The sequence below is a fragment of the Elephas maximus genome, chromosome X, assembly GCF_024166365.1.
Source record: "Elephas maximus indicus isolate mEleMax1 chromosome X, mEleMax1 primary haplotype, whole genome shotgun sequence".
NCBI lineage: Eukaryota > Metazoa > Chordata > Mammalia > Proboscidea > Elephantidae > Elephas > Elephas maximus.
The window spans coordinates 8,343,885-8,364,671 of record NC_064846.1 but is presented as its reverse complement, the minus strand read 5'-3'; the positions used below and the strand labels follow the sequence as shown (position 1 = coordinate 8,364,671).

The 20,787-nt window shown below is 40.7% G+C and overlaps 1 protein-coding gene across 1 annotated transcript in view; it reads left to right on the top strand.

Moving 5' to 3' along the window:
- FMR1NB (FMR1 neighbor) overlaps nt 1-18,897 on the top strand; it is a 76,032-nt gene extending 57,135 nt beyond the window's left edge. The window contains exon 6 of the mRNA XM_049872960.1: nt 18,758-18,897. Coding sequence (XP_049728917.1) covers nt 18,758-18,897 — 140 coding nt within the window. The remainder of the gene's footprint in view (nt 1-18,757) is intronic.
- Nucleotides 18,898-20,787: the final 1,890 nt, after the last annotated feature.

The window sequence follows — 20,787 nt, the reverse complement described above, 5'->3', positions numbered from 1 at the left end:
GAGGCAGATGGGTCAGAGTTGGGGGGCGGGGAGAGAGAGAGATTTGATGATGGAGGAAGGACCAAGAGCCAAGGAGTGTGGGTAGCCTCTTGAAGCTGGAAAAGGCAAGGAAAAGATTCTCCCCTTAAAGCCTCCAGAAGGGAAACCAGCCCTGCTGGCACCTCAGTTTTAGCTCTATGAGACCTAGTTTGGACTTTTGACCTCCAGAATAGTATGATAATAAATGTGCGTTGCTTTAAGCCACTAAATTTGTGGTCATTTGTTACGGCAGCCACAGGAAACAGTTACATTGGAAAACCCGGTAGCCTAGTCTGTGGCCAGAACCCAGAATCCAGCTGCAGCCTTGCACACTGGGGCTAGAATGAGGGCCTTCACTATTTCACTGATGTGTCTTTGGGTATAAAAAAAAAATGAAAAAGGATCATACGCGTTTCCAAAGTAGATGTTTTTTTAGACACTGGCAAGAATATAAAAAAAAATTAGAAAAGTGAAAAGATAACAAAGGATTATGAAAACAGATGTATGATTCATAGTAACACTTAATATCTGTTGCTCAGCATTATAGTTTACAAAACACCTTCTCCTGTATAATTTCATTTTCTTAAGGGCAGCAGGAGGAAGACAGGGCAGGGATTATTGTCCCATCTCCTGGATGAAAAAAACTGAGTTTCAGAGAAGTTAAATTACTTGTGCTAGTAAGTGGCAGAACTAGTAAGTGGTGGAGCTGGGACATGAAGACAGATGTTCTGATTTCAAGTAGGAAGTCTCTCCTACTAAATCATGCCTTTTCCTGCCAATGCAGTAATGTTTGCTTTAAGAATAATCATGTAATGGATACAAATTGCACAGACCACAGAACTCAGGTTTGCAAAGCAGACCATTATTTTTATAAGTGAACTTAGCTTCTTTCTTAAATCCCGAATTTGCCAGATGATGCAAAGTGTAATCTTTATCACTTACAGGTCAACTAAGTTATTTCAGGTTTTAGCTTAGTCAAATCAGTCCCTGACTGCTACCTAGGATAAAACCAGTAAAAATCTAACCAGCTGTCATGGAGTTGGCTTAAACTCATGGCAGTCCCATGTGTGTCAGAGTAGAACTGTGCTTCATAGTAGATCACCAGGCCTTTCTTCCAAGGTGCCTGTGGGTGGACTCAAACTTCCAGCCTTTGGGTTGGCAGCTGAATGCATTAACCATTTATACTATCCAGAGCCTCCTCTACCTAGGTGTTATGGATTGAGTTGTGTCCCCCCAAAATGTGTGTGAACTTGGCTAGGCCATGATTCCCAGTATTGTGTGGTTGTCCTCCATTTTGTGATCTGATAGGATTATCCTTTTGTGATATTTCTGTTATAGCAGCACTAGATAACTAAGACAGAATTTTGGTACCAGGAGTGGGGTGCTGCTCTAACAGATACCTACAAAGTGGAAACGGTTTTGGAATTGAGTAATTGGTAGAGGCTGGAAGAGTTCTAAAATGCCTATTAGTAAAAGCCTAGATTGCCTTGAAGAGACTGCTGGTGGAATTATGGACATGGAAGACAATTCTAGTGAGGGATCAGAAGGAAGTGAGGAGAACTATAACACCAGAAACGGCACAGATGGCAAGAAGCAGCGTCAGAGGAACAGCAGCAGCAGAACCAGGAGACCAGCATGACATGGTGTGGGAGCCAACCCACAGAGCAAAAGAGCTGAATGCTTTCAGGCAGGAGGTTTCCTGGCGGAGTAGGGTGCCTTAGAGCACTTATTGGTGGAGCTAGGCTTGCAGACCCACAGAGCAAGAGAACTGAGTGCCTTCCAGCTGAGGTTTACTGGTGGAGTGGGATGCCCCTAGGCACTCATTGGTAGAGCTAAAGAGCTTTGTAACACTTGCTCAAGCAGGGCAGATGCTGGGCCAGACCAAGAGGCCTGAGGGGCAAGGCCCAAAGGGCCAAGAGGCCAAGGAAGCAGAAGCTGAAGAGACAAGGAGCACAGGAAGCAGTGATGCCTCGGTCTCAAAGGGTAGGGCTGCAACCTCTGGGGTCTCAAAGGGTGGAATCACAGCCTGTTGGATCTCAAAGGGTGGGGCCATGGCTTCCTGGGTTTCAAAGTCAGATCCTTAACAACTCAGTTCCAGTGTGTGGGGCTGCCATTCATGAGTACCAGTGGGATGGGGCTGGATCTGCTGCCCAAAGCTGAGGAGGTGGGACTGCCATCCACAAGGAGCAGAAAAACAGGGCCTGCTGGAGCTGAGGAGGTAAGGTCGCCAGTCAAACAGACTAGGAGAATGTGGCCACCCAAATCTGAGCACAGTTGCTGTCCCAGTGGGCCTGGAAGGTAGAACTGAAGCCCAGGGCCAAGGGGCCATCTCCCAGAATCCAGAGAGTGTGGCCAACACCCAGAGTCTGAGGGCCAGGGTTATTGCCTAGATGATCTCAGAGAACAGAGGATTGTTTTCAAACCTTGAGAGGCAACATAAATTGTTCTGCTGGACTTTTTACTTGCTTAGTGCCTATTATTCTTTTTTTCCCTCCAATTTCTCTCATTTGTAATGGAAATGTCTACCATGTGCCTGTTCCACCACTGTACTTTGGAAGCAGATAACTTGTATTCTAGATTTCACAAATGAAGAGGAATTTTGCCCCAGGATGGAATTTGGACTTAAGACTTTTGGGATGATATGATGGGGTGAAAGTGTTTTACATGTGGCAAGGGCATGAATTTTGGGGGGCTAAAGGGTGAAATGTTATGAATTGAATTGTGTTCCCCCTAAAATGTGTGTCAACTTGGCTAGGCCATGATTCCCAGTATTGTGTGGTTGCCCTCCATTTTGTGATCTGATGTAATTTTCCTGTGTTGTAAATTTTAGCCTCTATGATGTAAATAGGCCACTATGAGTCAGAAGTGACTCAATGACCATGGGTTTTATGATGTTAGTGAGGCAGGATTAGAGGCAGCTACGTTAATGAGACAGGACACATTCTACAGAATTAAGTTGTGTCTTGAGTGAATCTCTTTTGAGATATAAAAGAGAGAAGAGAGCAGAGAGGAGAGGGACCTCCTACCACCTAGGAAGAGGAGCCAGGAGCAGAGTGCGTCCTTTGGACCCTGTGTCCGTGCCCTGAGAAGCTCCTAGACCACAGGAAGATTGATGACAAGGACCTTCCCCCAGAGTCGACAGAGAGAAAGGCTTCCCCTGGAGGTGGCACCTTGATTTTGGCCTTCTAGCCTCCTAAATTGTGAGAGAATAAATTTTTCTTTGTTAAAGCCTTCCACTTGAGTATTTCTCTTGTAGCAGCACTAGATAACTAAGACAGAGGCTATCATTTGGAAGATTCTTTCTGTCAGATATCTACCAGCCGATTCCGATTTTTCTTAGCCCCGGTCTGTAACCTGAACTCAGGAACTCTGGTCAGGTTAGGCAGTTTGAGATCCCATCTTCATGGCTTTCAGTTCACCCTAAGGGAAGCCTCAAGTAAACTGGGAAGAAGCTTTCTTTTCCCCCGGGGTTCACTTCAAACAATAGCTCCAAGACCTCAGAGGTTTCAGAACCTTTAAGACTGGTCACCGTCTAGCCTTGGAATAACCCAACACTGTAGTTTGCCTAACTGACAGAGGAAATCCTCTTAAGTTTATGGAACTGTGGATGAAGGCTGATAATTTGGTGTAACGTTAGAGTAGGGGTAAATTTCTGTATAGAAAGGGTGATGAGGACCTAGCTGAGTTCTTTGGTGGTCAAAACAACACTGAGAATATGGTGGTTCTAGGAATAGTTTATGCAGGTTTAAGGTGGGAAAGCTGGCTATAGAACTTAGAAATAGGCCACATGTCATCTGGGGCCTTAAATGCTGGCAAGTGGCCCTCTAAGATGCATCAATTGGTCTCAACCCACCTGGAGCAAAGGAGAATGAGGAACACCAAAGACATAAAGTAAATATGTTCCCAAGAGACAGAAAGGGCCACATAAACCAGAGACTACATCAGCCTGAGACCAGAAGAACTGGATGGTACCCGGCTACCACCGATGACTACCCTGACAGGGAACACAACAGAGAATCCGTGATGGAGCAGGAGAAAAGTGGGATGCATACCTCAAATTCTCCTAAAAAGACCAGACTTAATGGTCTGACTGAGACTAGAGGGACCCTGGAGGTCATGGTCCCCAGACCCTCTGTTAGCCCAGGACTGGAACCATTCCCGAAGCCAACTCTTCAAACAGGGATTGGACATTGGACTATAAGACGGAAAATGATACTGGTGAGGAGTGAGCTTCTTGGATCAAGTAGACACATGAGACTATGTGGACAGCTCCTGTCTGGAGGTGAGATGAGGAGGCAGAGGGGGACAGGAGCTGATTGAATGGACACGGGGCATACAGGGTGGAAAGGAGAAGTGTGCTGTCTCATTAGGGGGAGAGCAGCTAGGAGTACATAGCAAGGTGTGTATAAGTTTTTGTGTGAGAGACTGACTTGATTTGTAAACTTTCACTTAAAGCACAATAAATAAAAAATAAATTAAAAAAAAAAAAAAGAAATAGGCCACATGTCAGTTTATCTTCAGGGACTTCAGGAAAGGGGTTCTCCAAGATGCCAGGGATATGACAGACACACTTTGGAGATCATTAAATTGGGTAGTATCTTTGTATTAACCATAGTTGTTGGAAGGAAGAAAAGGCTTCTGAGGACACTTTGACATTTTGATAAGAGTATTTGCTTAATGTATAAATTGTTAATGATTACTTGATTAAAAAAAATTGTTAATGATTACTTGATTACATGTTGTTTATTCTTTTTAAAAATTCTCCTTGCTGACTATTTCTTACTCATCTTTCTCATACTCAGCTTAGATGATACTTCTTCTAGGAGGTGTTGTTAAACTCCATGACTGGGACAGATGTCCCTTTTTTTGTGCTCTCACAGTTACCTGCATGGATTACTGTAGTGTAATTTCCTGTTTACTTGTCCATCTACATCCACAGTGCCTTTGCCCTGTGCCTGGCACATAGCAGACTTCAGCAAATATTAGTTGAATGAAAGAATGAATAAATAAATGAATTGTAAATAAATTTCTGTGAGGATTTGTAGGAGGAAAGAATTGCATCTGATTGAGTGGATTATAGGATACCCCCTAAAGGATATATCATGAGAGATAGTCTTTAAAGAATATGTCAGATTTCATAAGGCAGATAAAGGCAAGGGGAATTGTGTGGTATTCCAGACAAAGGAAACATCATGAACAAACACAGAGTCCAGTGAGGTAAAGTACAGTCGGAAAGTGGCCAGTAGTTCAGATTGGCTAGAGAAGTGGTTCTCAAACTTGTGTGCATGAGGATCACCCAGGGAGCTTAGTAAAACCCAGAGGGCTAGGTCCCACCCCTAGAGTTTCTTATTCAGTAGATCTGGGTGGTGCCTGAAAAATATGCATTTCTAACAAGTTTCCAGGTATTACTGGTGCTGCCAGTCCAGGGATCACGCTTTCAGAACTACTGGGCTGGAAAATAGTGTACATGGAAGGACATGGTGGTAGGTAAAGCTGGAAAGATAAATTGAGGCTGTATTGTGGAAGGTCTTTGTGTGATAAGTTGAGTACTTTTGTTTACTTCATAGGTACAGGGGACCCACTGGAGATTCCCAAATGGAGAAGTAATTTGATCAGAGCTGTTGCTTTAGGAAAATTAATCTTGCATTAATTGAAAGATGGCTTGATGGAATTGGGTAGTTGGAGGTTGGGTAAAGAAATTGGAGGTAGGAGACCTTGTTAGGAGGTCACTCCAATAATCCAGGTTTCAATGAATCATTCTATATTGCTGAGACTTACCTTTTAAAATGTTAATCATTTTGGATTAAAACCTTCTTAAAATATATTACACACTCTATGCTTTCCTATAGAGAGAATCCTGAACAGAATGCATCCTCTCGATGACTCCAAGTTATCGACGATTGCACTGGATTGTAACACAGTGTGCTCTCATGGGTGTGAAGGTGTAAAGAGCTTTTGGTCCGCTGCTAAGAGCCCTCAAACTGCTGTGAATTTTTTAGTTTGGTGTCTTCTGTTGATAACATTTCTGACTCTCCCTTGGCTCATCTTTCCATTCTAATTGGCTGATTCTAATCTGCAATGGGCTGGAAAACCAGATATAATTGTGTGTAATGTAAGAGTAAATAGAGCCTGGGTGAAGTAGTCTTCTGTGAATAAAGTCTATAAGCTTTGGGGTGTGAACTCTGCAGCCTTTATTTTGGTTGCTCACAAGTCTTTTGATGGCCTTCATATTTTATAACTCCATTCCAGGTAAGTGAGGTTACCAGAAAGACGAGAAGTAATGTGTTGACGGTGGGAGTCTCATGTTTTTTCTTTTCAAATCAGAATTTTTGGAAGACTTTATAAGTCATAATGCTGAGTAAATTTACTCAAGAAAAACGGAAATAGCATTTTGAAAAACCAATTGGCTGTTTTCAGATCACCGTTACCCACAATCCCCACTGCTCTGGTAGTCACTGAAATTTACATTCTGGACCACAAATCATTTGTGATATTCCTTTTGAGAAGCCATGATAAAAGATGCAGAACAGTTTCTAATGTTTGAGGCGATAAAGATCGTTTATTAAAGTGATAAGATAAACCATTTCCGTGGTAGACTGTCAGGAAGTAGGAAGGCAGGGGAGAATCCCATTTGGTAGCATATTGAGTCTCTGAACAGCCTGTCTCTTTTCAAAGGAAGCGGAGTCCCACAAAAAGTCTTCAGGCAACTGCATATGGGCCCTGTGGAGTTTATTAACTTGTTTTTCAGCAAAGTGTAAATGTTGCAGATCCAAATAACAGCAGTTGGAGGAGGAGAAGAGAAGAGAGGATGCTAGGCAAAAATGTTTATCACCATAGTGGCATTGTAAACCACTTAAGGGAACATTGACTCATAAGTTTGATTATATATATGTATGTATGTATATGTACACACATATATGCACACACACACATAACTATTGACAGAAGAAATTGCTTATGAAATCGTCAAATTTTATCCCTGAAAGAAAAAGCCAGAAACCAAGACCACAAATGACAAAACATCCTAGTTAGAGCCCAGATGGCTGCATAAAATAAATAGCCTTTTCCTTGGTGGAAGCATAGGCAATTTGGCTGTGTGAAGCTGCAATTCCAGCAGAGATCCTTGAAACAGATGTTGATATTGCTTGTGCATCAAAACTTTCTTGAAGAGCAAGATGTTCAGGTAGCATGAGAAACAAATAAATGGTAACTTCAAATCCTTATGCCAGTGTCAAAGGGAGACAGCACTCTCCCAAAGGGAGAGTGCTTCAAGATATCCCACAGTGGCACACATAGGCACAAAAAGTAGAAAAGATAAATTTTTTTCTATAGCTCCGTTACAGACTGAGAACATCTCCCAAATCTCCATGTTACTTGTGTTAATTTTGATTCTCCCGTTCTATTCCCTGTATAGTACTGTTTGAGCTCATGTCAGAGAAAATGCTACATAAGCTATTCCCTTGGGGAGGAGATAGGGTATATATGGAAGAGAATGAAATTCTCTCATCTCAGGAGAATTAGTTTCTTATGTGAGGGTGGCTAGGACTCTGACAGATGAAGACAGGTAAGGAAAATGCTCGTTGGTACAGGGAATGGCAAAAGCAAAGGCCAGAGGTCAAAAAGAGCGTGGGCTGGTGACCAGTGCAGTATAACTAGAATATAGAGTTTGTAGAGGAGAAGTGAAGATTGGAAAAAAGACTTGGAAAAAATTGCATGAAAAATAACGATTGGGAAAATGTGAATTCAGAATTTTTTTTCAAGAAATCTTATGCTAGATACTTTCCTTAGACTCTTTCATCTGATATGTTATTTGAGAAGAATCACTAGATTCCAGTCACTCCAGAAACATTCACCTTTAAAACAGTAACAAATATCAGAATTTTAAAAAGTAAGATATATTTAGAGGAAATTTCAGTTACCAGAATGAAATGTTTTTCAAACAGGTAGAAACATATATTTTTAAATCTGTTATGTAAAATATCCATTATCAGGAATGAAAAGAAGATGCCACTATGGATGCTTCAGATATTAAAGAGATAAAAAGAAATTATTATAAAAGATTTTATACTGATAAATTTGAAAATTCTGAAAAAATTGACAAATTCCTAGGAAATTTAAAAAGCTAAAACTTATTCAACAATAATTAGAAACTTGAGTAGTTCTATAACAATTAAAGGAATTGAATCACTAATCAGAAACTTTCCTACAAAGAACTCCAGGCCCAGATGGCTTCATTGGAAAGTTCTATCAAACATTCAAGGAAGAAATAATTCCAGTGTTACGCAAACTCTTTCAAGAACAAATAAATGAGCTAACGCTGCCCGATTTGTTTTGTGAAGCCAGCATAATCCTGATCATTATGGACAAGAATACTTCAAGAAAGGAAAAATGCACAGAAAACTCATTTATGAGAATAGATGCAAAATTCCTAAACAAATATTAATAACAGAATTCAGTAAGATGTAAGAAGGATAAATAATTATGACAAAGTAGAATTTTATCCCAGGAATACAGGATTATAAAAATTAAGCAATATAATTAACTACATCAATATTTTATAGGAAAAAAATCATATGATCATCTCAATAGATGAAGAAATATCATTTGATAAAATTTGACATTCTTTAATGATAAAAATTCTTAGCAACTTTAATTTGATAAAGGGTATTTATTTGATAAACTTTAATTTGATAAAGGGTATTTATTAAAATCATACAGCAGAAGTGGGGATGTCTGGAATGGCAGAGTAAGGACCTCCACAAATCTGCCTCTCTGTAAACAATGAAAATGCTGGCAAAAATGTAAAAATAAACTTTTTCAGAACTCTGGGAATTAACAAAAGCTTTGCAACAATTTGAGGAGTGTTTGTTCAAGAAAAACTGCTGAATCTTGCTAAGAGCAGCCGTGTTTGTGGCTTTTCAACTTTCCTATTCCCATCCCTTTCTTCCTAGTTCTACAGTATTCTTGAAAACCAGTAGCCTCACAACCATTGGAAGCTGTGAAAACCCACAGTCTTGCAACTACTGGATGGGCAGACCAGGTTTGTATCTCCTCAGAAGTCCTGCTCCTAGAGAATTGTCACTGTTTGACCTGTTCAGAATCTCCCTGGAAAAGACCCATTCACAGGGTTGGCCAATCCTTAAACTAACTTGGAGTTCAGTCCTGAGGAAAAGTCCTATCCCCAGGGCATTTCTCAAAAAATAATCAGTGACAATTGTTTAACATAAAATCTATGTGAGTGTATGATACCAGTTGGGCCAAATGCCAAAAACATAAACAGAAGATCTAGAGAACTACACACCCATAGGGGATCTTGAAAGCTCTGACATATTCTTGGGAATCTGGAAGGCCAGGTGCATGTTCTAGGCTGTGTACATGCCTAGAAAAGACCTGAAATATCCTTAATATCTCACCTTTGTCTGATTTGGAGGGTTTGCACAAACAGGAAATGAAGACTAAGGTAGAGTTGTAAATTGCCTGCTGGAGCGTTAAAGATATGTCTCAACACACACATAGAGCCCCTATGCAAAGGGTGTAACTTATTGATTAAAGGTATTTAAGGAAATCTCTAGCCAATCATTAGCTGACCACTAAGCTAACCAAGCAGAGTTTTTAGTAGCCACACACTGCAGGAAATGCAGACTTTAGATAATTGGTTGATGAAAGTCACTAAACAAACAAGCAGCAAGAAAAGCAACAACAAACACAGAAACAACAACAAACCCTGAGGAAAGGGAATCTGATATCCAGAGTTTCCATAATTTATTACCTAAAATGTCCAGTTTTCAACACAAAAATTGGGAGACATGCAAAGAAACAAGAAAGCATAGCCCATATATAGGAAAAAAAGCAGTGACTAGAAACCGTCCCTGAGGAAGTCCAGATGATGGACTTAATAGAAAAAGAGTTTAAATCATCTGTTATAAATATGTTCAAATAACTAAAGGAAACCATATAAAAAGAATTAATGTAATCTGTAAGAATGATGTCTCACCAAATTGAGAAAAACAACAGACTTAGACATTATTAAAAATAACCAAATAGAAATTCTGGAGTTGAAAGTTATATTAAACGAAATGAAAATCCATAGAAGGGCTCAAAGCAGATTGAGATTGTGCAGAACAAAGAATCAATGAACTTGAAGATAGGTCAATTGAGATTATCTAGCCTGAGGAACAGAAAGAAAAAAGAATGAAGATGAAGAGAGCCTCAGAAATCTGTGGGACATCATTAAGTGTACCAACATACACATAAGAGAAGCCTCAGGAGTAGAGGAGAGAGAGACAAAGGGGCTAAAAGAATATTTGAAGAAATAATGGCTAGAAACTTGCCCACTCTAAATCTCAGCAGCTTTGTGTGTGTATGGGTATGTGTGTATGTTTCAACTCAACAACAAGGCATTTTATAAAGCGATAGTTATCAATACTATACAGTGCTGGAAGTGGTCACTCGTCTATGCCAGTAAATTTGGAAGAGAGATACCTGGCCAACTGTCTGGAAGAGATCAATATTCATGCCCATTCTAAAGAAAGGTGATCCAACAGAATGCATAAATTATCGAACAATATTGTTAATATCACATGCTGGTGAAATTTTGCTGAAGATAATTAAAAAATGGTTGCAGCAGTACATTCACAGGGAACTGCAGCAATTTAAGCTGGATTCAGAAGAGGATGCGGATCGAGGGATATCATTGCTAATGTCAAACAGATCTTGGCCGAAAGCAGAGACTATCAGAAAGATCTGTGTTTTATTGACTATGCAAAAGCATCTGACTGTGTGGATCATAACAAATCATGGATAACATTGGGAAGAATGGGAATTCCAGAACATTTAATTGTGCTCATGAGAAACCTGTACATAGATCAAGAGGCAATCATTTGAACAGAACAAGGGGATACAGTGTGGTTTAAAGTCAGGAAAGTTGTGCATCAGGGTTGTATCCTTTCATCATACTTATTCTATCTGTATGCTGAGCAAATAGTCTAAGAAACTGGACTATATGAAGAAGAACAGGGCATCAGGATTGGAGGAAGATCATTAACAACCTGTGTTATACAGATGACACAACCTTGCTTGCTAAAAGTGAAAAGGACTTGAAGCACTTACTAATGAAGATCAAAGACCACAGCCTTCAGTATGGATTGCACCTCAAAATAAAGAAAACAGAATTCCTCACAACTAGACCAATGAGCAGCATCATGATAAATGGAGAAAAGATTGAAGTTGTCAAGGATTTCATTTTACTTAAAGCCATAATCAATGCCCATGGAAGCAGCAGTCAAGAAATCAAACGAGGTATTGCATTGGGCAAATCTGCTGCAAAAGACCTCTTAAAAGTGTTAAAAAGCAAAGATGTCACTTTGAGGAGTAAGGTGCACCTGACCCTAGCCTCATATGCATGTGAAAGCTAGACAATGAATAAGGAAGACTGAAGAAGACTAAAAATATTGAATATACCATGGACTGCCAAAAGAACAAACAAATCTGTCTCGGAAGAACTACAACCAGAATGCTTCTTAGAAGCAAGGATGGCGAGACTGTGTTATGAGGAGGGACCAGCCCCTGGAGAAGGACATCATGCTTTGTAGAGTAGAGGGTCAGCGAAAAAGAGGAAGATCCTCAAGGAGATTTACACAGTGGCTGGAACAATGAGCTCAAACATAGCAAGGATTGTGAGGATGGCATAGGACTAGGTAGTGTTTCATTCTGTTGTCCATAGGGTTGCTATTAGTTGGAACTGACTTGACGGCACATAACAATGACAACATCAGTACAGCATGTAATTAGCTCATGAATAAATAAAGAGAATAGCACAGAGCACCTAGAGATGGGCTCAACACATACATGGACCTTTGATGATAGAGGTAGCATTTCAGAGCAGTAGGAGAACAATGGACTCTTCAATAAATGATGCTGGCCCAATTGGTATCCACATGGGAAAATATTGACGTTTGAGCCCTGTCTCACACCATACACAAAAATCAGTTCCAGGTAGATTAAAGACATAATGTGACAGGCAAAACAGTAAAGCTTTTAGAAAATAATAACCTAGGATGTCTTCATCATCACGATAGGACAGAATTCTTGACAGAAAAGACATTAACTGTAAATTAGACGATATTAAAATTAAAAGCATTTATTCATCAACACCATAAAAAGTGATAAAGGTAGAGTGGGAAAATAGACTTGAAACATAATACATAATTGACAAAGGACTGGTGTCAAAAATATATGTAGAATTCCTACAAGTTCATACTAAGAAGGATAATAACCCAATTAGGAATAGGTAAAATATTTGAACAAGCACTTCATAAAAGAGGAAGTCTAAATTATGAATAAAAATGTGAAAAGGTGCTCAACTTTATTAGTAATCAGGGAAATTCAAATCAAACAGAATGAGATATCATTTTTAGTGAGAGTAAAAACTGGTATGACTACTTGGCTGAACAATTTGGCAATTTCTAATGAAGTATAAGAAGCCCTGGTGGCACAGTGGTTAAGAGCTTGACTGCTAACCAAAAGGTTGGCAGTTCAAATCCACCAGCTGCTCCTTGGAAATCCTATGGGACAGTTCTACTCTGTCCTGTAGGGTTGCTATGAGTGGGAATTGAGTCAATGGCAATGGGTCTGGTTTTTTGGAATGAAGTATAAAATATGTATAACCAATGATCCAGAAAATTTACTCCTGTATGTTGTTGTTGTTAGTTGCCGTCCCAACTACATATATGCCACATAAACATGCATTTATTTAGGGCATATATATAATATATATATGGCCTTTTCTTACATGGCCTATATACTATATTTCTATATATATTCCATATACATATATATATATACCCTAAATAAGTGCATGCTTATAGTCATAGTATTATTATTCCTAATTGCCAAAAACTGGAAACAAACCAAACCATCAGTAGAATGGAAAAGTAAATCATGGAATATTATAGAACAATAAAAATGAATTAACTGCAGACACACATGACATAGATGAATCTTACAGCTATGAAACTGAGTGAAAATAAACAAGACACAAAATAAACATATAGTGAGTCCTTTTACATAAAATTCAAAGCCAGGGAAAATTATACTGAGTGCTTTCGGAACGCATACATATGTGGTAAAACCATAAAGAAAAGTGAGGGAACTATTACCATAAAATTCAGGATAGTGATGACCTTTAGGGGGTTATGGTGATTGGGAGGAGATATATACAGGGCTTCCACGTACTAGTAATGATATATTTCTTTACTTGGATGGAGGTTACTTATGTGTTTATGTTATTATTTTATTCTCTTTGTGAATGTTATATTTTACAAATATGTATAAAAATGTGTTTTTAAAATTTAGCAAAGAAACAAGAAATTACTGTTTATTGTAATACAACTAGTGAGATTAGTTTGCTTTTTAAACAACATATATAAAGCATTTGTCTCCCTTTGTCTTCTCACATGGCCTGTTGTTGTTAGGTCCCGATGAGTGAGTTCCGACTCATAGCGACCCTATGCACAACAGAACGAAACACTGCCCGGTCCTGAGCCATCCTTACAATCGTTGTTATGCTTGAGCTCATTGTTGCAGCCACTGTGTCAATCCACCTCGTTGAGGGTCTTCCTCTTTTCCGCTGATCCTGTACTTTACCAAGCATGATGTCCTTCTCCAGGGACTGATCCCTCCTGACAACACGTCCAAAGTATGTAAGACGCAGTCTCGCCAATCTTGCTTCTAAGGAGCATTCTGGTTGTACTTCTTCTAAGACAGCTTTGTTCGTTCTTTTGGCAATCCATGGTATATTCAATATTCTTTGCCAACGCCACAATTCAAAGGCGTCAACTCTTCTTCAGTCTTCCTTATTCATTGTCCAGCTTTCACATGCATATGATGTGATTGAAAATACCATGGCTTCGGTCAGGTGCACCTTAGTCTTCAAGGTGACGTCTTTGCTCTTCAATGCTTTAAATAGGTCCTTTACAGCAGATTTACCCAATGCAATGTGTCTTTTGATTTCTTAACTGATGCTTCCATGGGTATTGATTGTGGATCCAAGTAAAATGAAATCCTTGACAACTTCAGTCTTTTCTCCGTTTATCATGATGTTGGTCCAGTTGTGAGGACCAACGTGTCTGTCAGTTTGTTGTACTGTGGGGGCTTGGTGTTGCTGTGATGCTGGAAGCTATGCCACCAGTATTCAGATACCAGCAGGGTCACCCATGGAGGACAGGTTTCAGCTGAGCTTCCAGACTAAGACAGACTAGGAAGAAGGACCTGGCAGTCTATTTCTGAAAAGAATTAGCCAGTGAAAACCTTGTGAATAGCAGTGGAACATTGTATGCTATAGTGCTGGAAGATGAGCCCCCCAGGTTGGAAGACACTCAGGAGGTGACTGGGGAAGAGCTGCCTCCTCAATGTAGAGTCAACCTTAATGACGTGGATGGAGTCAAGCTTTCCGGACCTTCATTTGCTTATGTGGCACGACTCAAAATGAGAAGAAAAGGCTGCAAACATCCATTAATAATCGGAACCTGGAATGTACGAAGTATGAATCTAGGAAAATTGGAAATCATCAAAAATGAAATGGAACGCATAAACGTCAATATCCTAGGCATTAGTGAGCTGAAATGGACTGGTATTGGCCATTTTGAATCAGACAATCATATAGTCTACTATGCTGGGAATGACAACTTGAAGAGGAATGGTGTTGCATTCATCATCAAAAAGAACATTTCAAGATCCATCCTGAAGTACAGCGCTGTCAGTGATAGGATAATATCCATATGCCTACAAGGAAGACCAGTTAATATGGCTATTATTCAAATATATGCGCCAACCACTAGGGCCAAAGATGAAGAAATAGAAGATTTTTATCAGCTGCTGCAGTCCGAAATTGATCTAACATGTAATCAAGATGCATTGATAATTACTGGTGATTGGAATGCGAAAGTTAGAAACAAAGAAGAAGGATCAGTAGTTGGAAAATATGGCCTTGGTGATAGAAACAATGCTGGAGATCGAATGATAGAATTTTGCAAGACCAATGACTTCTTCATTGCAAATACCTTCTTTCTGCGACATAAACGGTGACTATACACATGGACCTCGCCAGATGGAACACACAGAAATCAAATTGACTACATCTGTGGAAAGAGATGATGGAAAAGCTCACATGGCCTATATACTATATTCCTATTCATTACATAATGTATAGCTATATGTCTATTTATAAACATACGCTATCTATATGTTCCCAGGTATATTATGTAATAACAGAAATAGGAGTCCTGGTGGTACAGTGGTTAAGTGCTCAGATGCTACCTAAAGGTCAGTAGTTCAAACCCACCAGCTGCTCCATGGGAGAAAGATGTGGCAGTCTGCTTCTGTAAAGATTACAGCCTTAGAAACCCCATGGGGCAATTCTACCATGTCCCATTATACACACACACACACACACACACACACACACACACACACACACACCGCTTCATTGCATTTCTGGTGGAATATATATCCTATACATAGATATGCTGTATAAGGTCAAACAAGGTTCTCTATTGTTAGTTGTCTTAGTTGAACTTGCACTGGTATATGCAAAAAGGGGAGGTAGCTACTAAGTAAAAAAAAAAGTACCAACAGAAAAATGTAGAAGCTGTAGATGAAAACTCTTGAAGAATTTACAGAGATTTTCTTTGAAAAAAATCTTCATAGCTCTCTAAACAACACTAGAATGTTCCAGTAGTTTTACCCAATTTGAAAATCCGTTCATGTTAACTAGTCATTTACTAAATCAATTCTTCATCTTCTGCTTCTGGTTCAGTGACTTATCTTGTCAGTGGCCTCTAGGACAAGTCATTCAGAATGTCTGCTGGTTGACAGAGATGCTGCTGAGAGCTAAAACCAACCAAACCCACTGCCATAGAGTCGATTCCGACTCATAGTGACCAGAGTAGAACTGCCCCATAGAGTTTCCAAGGAGCATCTGGCAGATTCGAACTGCCGACCTTTTGCTTAGCAGCTGTAGCACTTAACCACTATGCCACCAGGGTTTCCATTGCTGCTGAGAGAGAGAAAGCTTTATTGCAGAACTTTTATACTTAAGAGACACAGGCTGTCCCTGAGTCCTAGATGGCAATGTAGACAGGTCATACTCATGAGTGGGGCCTTTTAATGGAGGACTCATTGCTTTTAATATATCTAACCATTGTGCTCAGAATCCCACAGGTAAATCCTCTGATTTCGAGTAAGTTAAAACAGTTCATTAAATGCTCTTGAGCGCAGCCGGAAAGATTGCAGTAAAAGGCAGAGCATTTTTTGGCACGGGCCCCGAGGGATTCTCACGGGAAAGCTGTCTCCATATGAAGGCATTATCTTTAAAACACTGGCTCCCCTAACTATCTCATTTGCCCTTTCCAACATTCACAGTTGTAAAAGCATCAGCTGCAGATAAATGCCTGCCTTGTCCACTTTTTCTTTCTCATCTTCAGCTACTAGGATGTTCTGGTAGTTTTACCCAATTTGAAAATTACCGTTGCTTCTTTGTATGTTCTGAGAATTCTCTCTGGGCTAGGGTTAAATTAGTCAGGATCTCAGGCTCTCACATCTGATCCTTGAAAAATAATCTATGAAATCATAGGCCTTTTTCCTTAATCTTCAAATAGGCACCGATTAGATACGTGAAGGCAAGTAATGGGAGTGTACGCATGGCCATGGGCAGACATAAGTCATAGGGGAGTAAGCAAGGGACGTCTCATCAAAATTACCCCTCTCTCCTCACACAATGCGAGTCACTTAATGGAATGCAAATGATCAAGCTGAAAAGAGTGCAGGTCCTGAGGTCAGCATGCAGCCCTTATACCCCTGTCACAGCCAGTCACATACTCTTTCCTCTCCTGGGGAAATGGAAATGGCTCTGAGATGCCTGACAAAATGCACTGATTTCTTTGCTTTCCCCTGCCCTTATCAAAATCTATCATAAGATCACAGACTGATAGCTATGAAAGGGTTCCTAGGGATCTTCTAATCAGGTGGTTTCCCAAATGTTTCTTCAAGAAGGCTCCCCAGGAGGGGGAGCCCACCACAGAGGGAACTTTGGGCCATGGTGCAACAGTTAAGTGCTTGGCTGCTAACCGAAAGGTTGGCGGCTCGAACCCACACAAGAGCTCTGAGGGAGGAAAGATCTGGTGATCTGCTTCTGTGAAGATTTCAGCCTAGGAAACCCTATGGGGCAGTTCTACTCTGTCATATAGGGTTGCTATGAGTTTAAATTGACAGCATCCAACAATAACAACAACCCCCAATATAATCAGAACAATTTCACTTTATCTGTTCTTTCATTGAGGAGATATTTTCTTAACACCTATTATATGCTGGGCCTGCGTGTGTGTGTGTGTGCATGTGCGGGTGCATGTGTGTGTGTGTTTGTGTGTGTGAAACCCCAGTGGCAAGAGAGAGCATGGGTCCTTGGAGCATGGGTTTAACTCTCATTTATTTCTGCCCTTCTCAAATTGTGTGGTTCTTGGAACATTTCTTCCCTGTCTGGATCTCAGTGTCCTCATCTATAAAATGGGGTTCATAGTAGTACCTACTTCATATGGTTGTTGTGCGAATTGAATGAGATAGTATGGTATCTTCATCAGCCTAATTACTGGAGGACAGTATCTTGGTGTGTTATCCAGATCTGTATTTTACCCAGATCTGGTAAACCCATGTCTGGGCACTATGCCTACTGACATGAACTAGGATACCCGGTGGAATCAGTCTATTCACTGAAGTCTTGGCAGCCTGAAGACAGTGATTTCAGACTGGACAACAGAAAATGGAGGAAAGCTACACGGACACTGGCAAAGGATGTGGGATGGGAAAATTACCTGGTAGTAGCCCAGAAGTGAATTGTCTTCAAGACACATAAGGGAAATTTGTAGGAGGGAAGTGGGTTGATTCACATTTCCACTGAGACTTAAATATAGCTATATTAGCTTAGAGGGATTTTAGATAAAGACATCCAAAATACTTGGTTATAGTGAAGGTTGGGAGAGAATAGAATGAACCATAGAATGGGGGTGGCCATTGTGAAAGACTTGGAAGAAACACCCTTTCTCTGCCATGTATACCACCAGAATTGAACATGGGGAGATGATGATGGCTAGATCAGCCTGGAAGGCTCTTTAGGTTGCTAAAGAAATGCCCCCTTTCTCCAACCAGAGTAACTTGGCCTCCCCTGCATCTTTATACCCTCCCCAACAGCAGAAGGAGTGGTGCTTTGTCATGTCTAAGTACCCCTTTAGCTACCATTGGCTATGGGAAGTTCCTTGATGAGCAAACAAAGCTGAAGGGTATGGCTTCTCATTTTCCTTGGTGAGGGTGGGCAGTATATAAAGGGAGGTCAAGGGCTTTGGAGTGGCCACTGGTGACTTCAGCATGACTAAAGTGACCAGAAAACCACAGAAACCTACAACAGTTGTGGAACTGCCAATCCCAACCACCAAAGGGAGGAAGAAGGTGAAGATCCACTCTCAGCCCAGGTCCAGAGGCAATGGCAAGGTAAGATGACTTCAGCCAAGCTTCTTCTCTTCTCCTTCATTGATTCCCTCCTCCCCCGCCTCCACGACTCCTCCTTGTCCTTGGCCAGCACAAATCTCCTTCTAAACCTGCACCTCTTCTCATGAAACCCCCCTTCCCATACAGTCCCCATCCTCTTCTCCCAAACCAATGCCCCTCTGAGCTCATTCTGCTGTCCTTCCAGGTTCAGAAGAGAACCACGTGGGTAAAAAGGCCCCTTCAAAGGAGTCTGAGACACAAATCTTGAAGATCTATAGTCCATTCAAAGAAGCCAAGGAGAACAAAAAGGCCAACAATATCCATATATCACTGTATCCCGAATAAGAAATGGAATAAAAATAAGAGGGGAACTTGAACTAAGAGACGGAATCAAAATAAGACACGAAATCAGAATAAGAGATGGAATCAGTCCATCAACAAGAGACCTTGGAGAACTCCACTACCCTCAAATAATGGGTGACATGTGCAGCTAGTAACTTCGGAGCCAGGCCAGAGACCTCAAAACTGTCTAGTGCTTCTCCACGCGCCTGGCTCCTGAGATAGGGCCAACCAGATAGGGACTGAATCTTATACCAACAGCGTATACACCTGGTGATGATTAAAATAAAACCATTCAGTTGCGAAAAGGAGATGTGTGTGTGTCTTGAGTTCTCTGATGTTGGGAAGGAAGGGAACAGGTCAGTGTGTACGAAGGGAGGGAGATGGGGTCCACAGTGAAGATAAGGACCAAGCACTGAAGACAAATTTCTTCCTCGGCACTTTATCCCATGGGCAAGAAAGAAAAGGGTTGGGTGTTTCTGCATGTGTGGGTGAGGGTGGGGAATGCAGATGGGGGGAGATGTAATGTGTGTGGGGTGAGAATGACACTCCGCTAAAGAGCAAAGGCACGAAATTTCCTCCAGGCCCTCTTCCTCATGGAGGTGTTTATGGCACCCCACCCTATGTTGTAAGCTCCTGAAGGGCCTCCTAAGGACCAGTAAGCTCACCGTCCTGAAAGTCACCCCCAAGGACTATCCGTCTCTTTTTCCACATGTGCTACCCCATCCTGAGCAAGCATACCCCAGTCTGATACAGGTTCTTTAGCAACTTGCCTTTCGTCTTCCCTGGAGCACACTGGTTGACATTGGAACACCAGGAACTTTCTGGCAGATTTCTGAGGGAGAAAACCCTCACCTAATAGCTCTATCTTCTCGATCCTACCAATCGCTGTCTAAATGTTTTTAAATTCTGAAGGAGCAAGGCAAGAATATGATACAGTTATCAGTCCAAGTGCTTTCATTGCATTCTTTGCCACCAAAGTGTTTCTATGGTTCTTTTATCACAGTCCAGATTTGATAAAGAGTGTGATATATTAATAATAGACCAGGTTGATGAGTTACCTTGCTATCAATCAATTTACTGAGCAATCATCATTAGAAATCACTTCATCTTCGCTATGACAGCTTGTGATAACACCGGAAGAACTTCCATGAATAATTTACAATCAGTTTGCAATCCATTTACATTAAACAGATAGGGCATGTAGTATCACTTGCTACAGTTAATGTAAGAGTTATGGCAGCAACACAACCTCATTATGATGTGGAAATGCACCTTTCAATGGAGAAATAAGGATTTGAAGTGCATTCATGTATCTAGTTTGTACGTAATTATTTATAAATATTTTGGGTATAGCACGTGCCATTAAGCCTTGCATATTACCTCAGGAATACTTAGCATCCTAAAAGATGCTGGACCCATTTTACAGGTATAAAAATTAAGGCATAGCAAAAAGTTTGTCAGTATCCTATAAATCAGTAGCATATCATTTTACATTCCTGATTCAAAGCTAGGTGCTCGGTGGTATTGACAATGTGATAGAAATATTAGCCCAGACAACAATAACGCAGGGTTACATGAGACTCTCTGGGTTGAAATTTTGGCTCCAAAATTTCTTACTTGTATGATATTTGGCAAGTCCCTTAATTTCTCTGTGCCTCACTTTCCTCACCTATGTTATTAATAGGAGTGGTGATGATAATGGTAGGACCCGCATCAGTGGGTTGCTGAGAAGATTAAATGGCCAATACATAAGGTGCTTAGAACAGTGTCTGGCACGTGGTAAGTGCTGTGTAAGTGTTAGCTTGTCTGTGAAGCTTTTGCAGATCCCCCTAATGAACTCGATGAACGTCTGTTGATTGACTTTGTAGCATATATAAACCACTGTGTTAGTTT